At 30.3% G+C, this 8,239-nt stretch overlaps 1 protein-coding gene across 1 annotated transcript; it reads left to right on the top strand.

Annotated features, from left to right (window-relative positions):
* Positions 1-574: 574 nt before the first annotated feature.
* On the top strand, positions 575-2,437 carry LOC114173894 (delta(8)-fatty-acid desaturase 1-like). Its single transcript, XM_028058562.2, has one exon. The coding sequence runs from the start codon at positions 868-870 to the stop codon at positions 2,209-2,211; it is 1,344 nt and encodes a 447-aa protein (XP_027914363.1). The 5' UTR covers positions 575-867; the 3' UTR covers positions 2,212-2,437.
* The last annotated feature ends 5,802 nt before the right edge of the window (positions 2,438-8,239 follow it).

The following is an 8,239-nucleotide window of genomic DNA, read 5'->3' as shown; positions in this document are numbered from 1 at the left end:
TCATATTTTATATTTTTCTTCTTAAAACTTATGGATTTATGCAATATTCAAATCTAAGTATTAAAACTTACATTATCTCACCCCAACATGTTTAAATGAATTTTTTTAAAATAATTACATATAAGATGCTTAATTTAAAAATTTATTAAGAAAATTTTTATATTTTAGATTTTGTAATTTAACAAATTAGTTTTGTAATTATTAAAAAATTAGAACATATGAGTAATTTAACAAAATTTAATTAAAAAAATATGAAAGAAAACAAAAATTTAAATTTCTTTTTCTACCTATCTTATAAGTTATATATATATATATATATATATATATATATATATATATATATATATATCATAAGTATAACATGTGTTCTATTATTAATAAGTTAAAATGATTTTTAAATAATTATTAAAAATAAAAAAATTCACCTATCTATATCTATTTTGTGTTACTATTCAAACATGATCGTTTATTTTATTTAAGTGGTACAAAAAGGAGGTTTGAAAAAAAAAAAAAAAAAAACCCTTCTTTTTGCGCTGTAACGTGCTGGTGGCACCTTAAAACATTCAAACTCCAGAGCACAATAAAACAAGGACACAAAAGAAAACTTTCAGGAGAGAGAAAGTGAGAGAGAGGGTGAAGGGGTATTAGATCCTCAACCAGATCAAATTGAAATTCCTTTCATGGGGTTATTTTCGTGAACGAAAATAACAACCCTATTGCAGAAAAAGGGGATTCTTTGGTGTAGATTTGTTTGCATTGCAGAACCAGATACTCCATTATTGTTGTTATCACATCTATCTGTATCATCTTCTTGTTTCTGCTCTCATTGTGTTTGATTTGTGTTGTTTTTGTTGGTCCAACACAAGCATGGAGTGTGAGAAGAAGTACATGACCTCTGAGGAGCTGAAGGATCACAACAAGGAGGGAGATTTGTGGATCTCCATTCAAGGTAAGGTGTACAATGTGTCTGATTGGTTGAAGGAGCACCCTGGTGGTGATATTCCCATTTTGAACCTTGCTGGCCAGGATGTAACAGATGCATTCATAGCTTACCACCCTGGCACAGCCTGGTCACACCTTGAAAGATTTTTCACTGGCTACTACCTCAGTGATTTCAAGGTCTCTGAGGTGTCCAGGGACTACAGAAAGCTTGCATCTGAGTTTTCCAAAATGGGTCTCTTTGACACCAAAGGGCATGTCACATCCTACACCCTTTCAGCAGTTGCTGTTATGTTCCTCATTGTGCTATATGGTGTGTTGAGGTGCACTAGTGTGTGGGCTCATCTGGGCTCAGGCATGCTTCTGGGGCTTCTCTGGATGCAAAGTGCTTATGTTGGCCATGATTCTGGCCACTATGTGGTTATGACAAACAATGGTTACAACAAATTTGCGCAGCTTCTCTCCGGGAACTGCCTCACCGGGATAAGCATTGCTTGGTGGAAGTGGACTCACAATGCTCACCACATTGCCTGCAACAGCCTTGACCATGACCCTGATCTACAACACATGCCGGTTTTCGCTGTGTCCTCGCGCTTCTTCAATTCATTAACTTCTCATTTCTATGGGAGAAAGTTGGAGTTTGATTACGTTGCCAGGTTCTTGATCTGTTACCAGCACTTTACCTTTTACCCGGTCATGTGTGTTGCCAGGGTCAACTTGTATCTGCAGACGATTCTGCTCTTGTTTTCAAAACGTAAAGTGCAGGATAGAGCCTTGAACCTGATGGGGATCTTTGTGTTCTGGACTTGGTTCCCTCTTTTGGTGTCTTGCTTGCCAAATTGGCCTGAGAGGGTTATGTTTGTTATGAGTAGCTTTACTGTTTGTTCCATTCAGCACATTCAGTTCTGCTTGAACCACTTTGCTGCAAATGTGTATGTTGGGCTACCCAAAGGGAATGACTGGTTTGAGAAGCAGACAAGTGGGACATTGGACATATCTTGTTCCTCCTGGATGGATTGGTTCTTTGGTGGCCTGCAGTTTCAGCTTGAGCATCATTTGTTTCCAAGGCTACCTAGGTGTCAATTGAGGAAGATTTCACCTTTGGTTAGTGACCTTTGCAAGAAGCATAATTTGCCTTACAGGAGCTTGTCATTTTGGGAGGCCAATCAGTGGACAATTAGGACCCTCAGGACTGCTGCCCTTCAGGCCAGGGACTTGAGCAACCCTGCCCCAAAGAATTTGTTGTGGGATGCTGTTAATACCCATGGTTGAGGCACGAGAAGTTTTTAGAAAAGTTTAGGATTTTGTCAAGGTGCTTTTTGAGTTGTTTTTCCTCTTGTAAAAGAAAAAAAAAAATTCTTCTTGTGATTTTGCTAGCCCCCACTTTTCCAGATTGGGCTTTGAATTTAACTTTTTGTTAGGTGTGTGTAGAAATGGATGGTGATCCAGGTGTTACCACAGTTCATGTGCTTTGCATCAATACAAAATTCATATCCTATATGCCTTTTTGCCTTTTATTGGTTTTTGTCTTACCTTGGCATAGTTTCTTACTGTCTGAAAGTTATTATACCATGGTTGATCATAATAGAAGGTAGAAAGATTTCATCAGATTGTGTATGTATGTACTTTTGTGTGTGTTTACTGTTGTATCCATCAGTTGTTGGTCAGAATATTTCTTCTTTAATTCTGGTTTTGTTGGTGAGAGAGGACAGAATTATGGCAATATACGGCATATTGATATTCAAGCCATTTTCATATTCGGGCCATTTTCCTGTGCCTGAAAATAGAAGGAAAATGAGCTCTGTTCGTATGTCAATATAATAGCTCAACCCTTGTATTCCAAGTGAAGTTTTGTGTATCAATCAGAAGTTTGTTGGAAATGAAGCCATCAGAATGAATTTGACTTCTGCTATAAGAATGATTCATGCTGGAGAATGTGGCATCAAGGTTTAAAAGTGTTGATTCTCAGCAACAACTAAATCCCATAGGAAGCAATGCTTGATATTAGAAAGGAATGGTAAGCTAGAATGGATCAATTAATGTATTTGAGTCACTAAGAATGATTTTGTTTATGTAGAAGCTAGTTGGTATTAATCTGGCATAGAGAATAAGCAATTGAAATGGTGATTTCATCTATAGCTAGAATGGAGTAATGAATGTGTATGATGCCTTCAGAATGGATTTGTCTGGCTTCTACAAGAAGAATGCTTCATGTTGAGAAAACTTATGGAAGTGGAAACATATCCTCTGCTGTTTAGAATTTAATTTTAAGTTTGATCCAGTAGTTGGAAATTCTTCAACCTGAGCTTTCTAAAGTTGTTTTATCATCACAAAACATAACTCAAAGGTTGATATTTTGCTGTTGTAAAGGATTGTAGTTGGAAATTAATTTTGTGGTGCCAGCAACAGAAGTTGACATGCTTCATGGTGAGGCATTGTTGTAATGATTGATGTATTCCATTTTTCCTTGATATTATTTACAAGATTTAATCCTTTTTTGTGCTAGTTATTTGGTAACAAAGTTTAGATTTGGGTAAAAAAAAAAGTTATATGTTTCGTATTGATATACTCGCTCTGTAAACGTATTTCTTTGTAAATTTGCTTCAGGTGTACATTTGACTGTTGACTGTTTTCTTATCCAGCATGTTATAAAAATAGTAATATAACTAGTGTGGTTAAACTTTTTAGTAAACGTTTTCACATAAAAAATTAGAAGAAAAAAATAAAATAGGTTTATTCATCATCTAAAATTAATTTTATAAAATAGTATAAAAACTTTCTCTCATTAATTTATAAAAAATAATAACTTGCATAAACTAGTCTTATTTTTTTTTTCTCTTAAAAATACTTGTAACAAAATTTATCCAAACGAGCTTATAATAATAAATAAAATGACGTCAACATCAATATGTGTTGAGAAAACAAACTCCAATTAAGCTTGTAATTGAGAGAAATAGTAAATGTTCTTATACTTTTTTTATATACTATAAGAGAAAAAAAAATGTAACAAGCTTTTCCAAAATTTAAATTTAGTTTATTAACATGTGTGGAATGCAAAGATAGGAGGTGTGAATTTGTAAATTAGAGTTCGAAAATCAATGAAAAAACACAAAAAATCTAAGTAATAGTTTTTTGAAAACTTACCACGCAGCGTAGCAAATAAAATCAGAGAAAGGTGCAAAATTTAATATAATCAGTTATGTTGTTAATAAATACAATAAAACATTTATTTCAAATTTATAATACAAATATTTAAATAAATAATATTATAATAATAAATATAATTTAATATTTAATAATAAATATGATTTATTATTAAATAATTAGATTTAAAAATATATTTAATTAATTAATTAAACCTTTTTTATCTATCACACTTATCACACAATTCACAATTTTTTATAAACTTTTCGTTCATTTCTTTTAATTTCCATTATTCATCCTTCAATCCAAACAAATCCACTTTCCACTCTATGTTTTTTCAAATCCATATTTTTCACTTCTTCAAATTCATTTTTCAATCTAAAAGCCTTAAAAGATTAAAACATTAGTAGATAGATTCATAAATAACTTTTTGATATAAATGAGTCATTGAATATTAGCTTAGTTGGCATGTTAGTTTCTACGTTATTTCAAATTTCACTTAATGTTCCATTCACTTCTCGGTTAATGGAGTTTCCACATTTGTACAAATAGATTGTTTGTACTCTGATGAATATAATCCTCTCTTAGTGTATGATCTAGTCTCCCTATAACTTGTTTTTCTTATAGGGATTCCAATGCCATTATTTGATGAAGGAGAAACACTCATTTTCCTTCTCAAACTTTCATTGTTGTGAAAATTTTCATCAATACAATTAATGGTTGCATTTATGCTATGAACTTGTATTTGTAAGCTAAGCTGCTCAAATTTTATCTTCTCCAAGTGAAGGAGACTCATCTTTAAGAAAATGAAGACAAGCTCAATGGAAGGTGATTGTGATGCACTCATTCTAAAGTTTTATAGGGGAGAAGATTTTGATAATGAAAAAGAATTCTAGTATGAAGCCACGTCTATGAGCATCACTCTTTAGTACTTGCAAATAATTTTGATCCTTCAATAACAAAAGTTTACAATGGTAGGAAGAACGGGCTCATCAAAGAGAATAATGGTGTTAATTTAGATATTATTGTCGAAGTGCAACAAGGGCTTTGGGTTTACATGAGTGGTTATTTAGCAAGATTTCAAAGTTAACATAAATACTTAGATGCAAATGATCAATTATTTAAGAATATTTTTACATACATTTAAGTCTCATTCAATTGTGTCTCATGCCTAGGAGTCATGAAAGAGTAAGAAACATATCACTATATTAAGAGTCTAACTTACAAAAAAGACTTCTATGCAAGATGAAACATTATTCAAGAATCCATTTATATGAAAAAAAATCTAAGGACCTAGTAATCAATCTTTCAATCTTTCAAAGATTAAATTTGGATATTTAGTCTTTAAGCTTCGATGTTTACCTAAAATTATCACTCAAGTGTGGTCAATACAACAAAACTAGTTGCTAAGATAAAATTGTGCTTTACATTAATAAAAAGTGCTCTATAACAAAAGTGTCAACATAAAGTTTAACAATATTTGAAAGACATGACGCAAAAAATAGAGCATAAAGCACTAGATCGCAACAAATCTTTTAGTGATTCCTCTAAATAGAAGTTATGTCATGCATATGAGCTAGTCAGACATAGATAAGCTCATATGAGAATACATGATTCTTTCATTCTTTGGCTTCTAAGTGGTTAGCAATTTTTCTTTTTGCTAGACGATATAGAAAGAACAAGCTTAATTTATAAACTCTTCACTATTGTGAAGTTATCTCTTAGTAAAATGAGTGTTCATATTTCATATTTTTTCTTTTGATAGTGAACATTGTATAAACAACTTTATTTTTGTATGGTATGAGTAGAATAATGTACTCATTATTAATCTCGAGGGAAAATTAGTTGATAATCAGGAGAGACTGTATTTACTTATTATAAACCCACAATGGCAGTAAGAGTTGTAATAATTTTTTTTATTGGTGAAACCTTTTTCAATTAACAAAGAAGAATTAGATGTTGTCCATGTTAAGGGTGAACTAATATAAACCAAAGTGTTCATTGTTGCTTCCCATTATTTTATTTTTTTAACTACAACTGGTCATCATTAAAGTGCTTATATAAGCATTTATATACCCATTTATATACCCATTTATACACTACAAAAAAATATCATCTTATCGACAAAATAGTAAAATAGCATTTATCGACTAATTTTACTAATGGAAAAAAATTGTGTGTAAAAAAGAATTTAATGCAAAATTTTACTAATACATTTTATGATTTTAATTGCAAACAAAAATATTCATCAATAATGGATTCATCAATAAAATTCGTTGGTAATTCAGAACTTTTATTACCACCATTAGTAAAGTTCGATGATAAAATGGGCACAAAAAACTCTCGCACTTTAGCTTTGACCATGTCGTAGTAAATCAGTCGATAATAATTTTTTTCAAAAATTTCGTCATTAATGATTTTTTACAAAAAAAATGTCGATAATTGAATTTTTTTAAATTTGTCTGTAATTAAATTTTAAAAATTCATCGATAAATCTATTGATAATTGTATTTTTTGAATATCATTGGTAACTTTGTTGATAAAATAGACGTCAATTTTTTTGTCAAGTCTAATAAAATATTTGTTATAAATTAAATATATATGTGTGAGAAGAGGAAGAGAAAAAGGAGGGAAGAAAAAGGAAGAGGAAGAGGAGGCGATGACGACAACTATGGTGGTGGCGAAGGTGACAGTACTGGCGGCAGCAACAACTGTGACAAAGGAGGAGAGGAAGAGGAAAAGAATGAGAATGCAAAGGAAGAAGAGGAGGAAACACAACAATAATGGCAATGGTGGACACCACAACGATGGCAAAAGTGATGGAGGAGGAGAGGAAGAGAAAGAAAAAAATAAGAGAAATGAGAGGAAGAAAAACATCAAATCATAATATAATAACCGACGGATCTAGGCCATCGATAATAACTGATGATTTTTTTTTTGTCAGTAATTACTAAAAAAAAAATTTATTCATCAATAAAATTTATCAACGAAAGATATTTTACCATTGGTAATTTTGTTTTTTTTTTTTTAAAGAAATAATATGGTCTCTCCAAATGTATTCTCTCCTACTTGGAAAACAATTAATAATACATCATAAACCTATATTGAAGCGATTTGTTTCATATAATGCTTCAATCAAAACTATCTTAATATGATTTTTAGGATTTATAGTTAGAGCATTTAGAATTGAGTCCTTTATCCACATAAATGTAAGGTGTATTTTATAAGTCCAATATAATTGTTATGCTATTAGCAAATCTCAACTAATATTATTCCATTTTCGTCAAATATTTGAATATCTACGAAGGATGTGTTGCTTATATTTTAGGTTACTCGTCGAATTAATTAGTAATGATTTAAAAATAGATATAGTATTCACATTTTATATTTTTTCTTAAAATTTATAGATTTATGCAATATTCAAATCTAAGTCACATTCACATGTTTAAATGAAATTTCCTTAAAACAATTGCATATAAGATTATTATTTAAAAATTTATTAAAAAAATTCATATATTTTAGTTTTATAAATAAAAAAATTGAAATTACAAGCGATGACTTTTAAATACAGAAACTTAAAAACAAAATCAGAGCAAGTGAGTAATTTAACAATTTAATTAGAAAAGAATAGGAAAGAAAACAAAAATTTAAATTTATGTTTCTTCAAGTTTATTTTATAATTTTTATAAGTACATATCATAAGTATAATATGCATTATATTTACTTTCATTGATGGGTTCTCTTTTATAAATTTATCTATTAATTTTATTTACAAAACAAATGCAGAAAGAGTTAATATTATAATGGTTTTTTATAAAATGTTCACTCTAATAAATTGTTCACTCTAACATAATTCTTAAATTTTTGTATGATATTATAATTTTGCGTGTACAAAATATTACATAATAATTTATTTAAGATTTAAATGATGCATTTTTTATGATATAAGTATTTAGAGTGTAGATTATAATAAGTCAGTAATAGGTTTCATCTATTAGGCAAGGCAATGGATCAGGTTAAAGAAGATATCGTTAAAGAGATTAACGGTGACAAGAAATCGAAATGTTTTTCTATTGAAATTCTGGTAGCCACTAAGCAATATTTGATTTGAAGGATGCCGGATCAAATTATCCTAGTATGTTATGTTTGATTTTTA

This window comes from Vigna unguiculata, chromosome 2 (genome assembly GCF_037176805.1).
Source record: "Vigna unguiculata cultivar grain cowpea cultivar isolate G323 ecotype 2 chromosome 2, ASM3717680v1, whole genome shotgun sequence".
Classification (NCBI taxonomy): domain Eukaryota; kingdom Viridiplantae; phylum Streptophyta; class Magnoliopsida; order Fabales; family Fabaceae; genus Vigna; species Vigna unguiculata.
This window is presented reverse-complemented; position numbering and strand designations above follow the sequence as displayed.

What these genes read in the sequence shown, in the direction of transcription:
- LOC114173894 (XM_028058562.2), top strand. Translation starts at nt 868, where the DNA reads ATGGAGTGTGAGAAGAAGTACATGACCTCTGAGGAGCTGAAGGATCAC.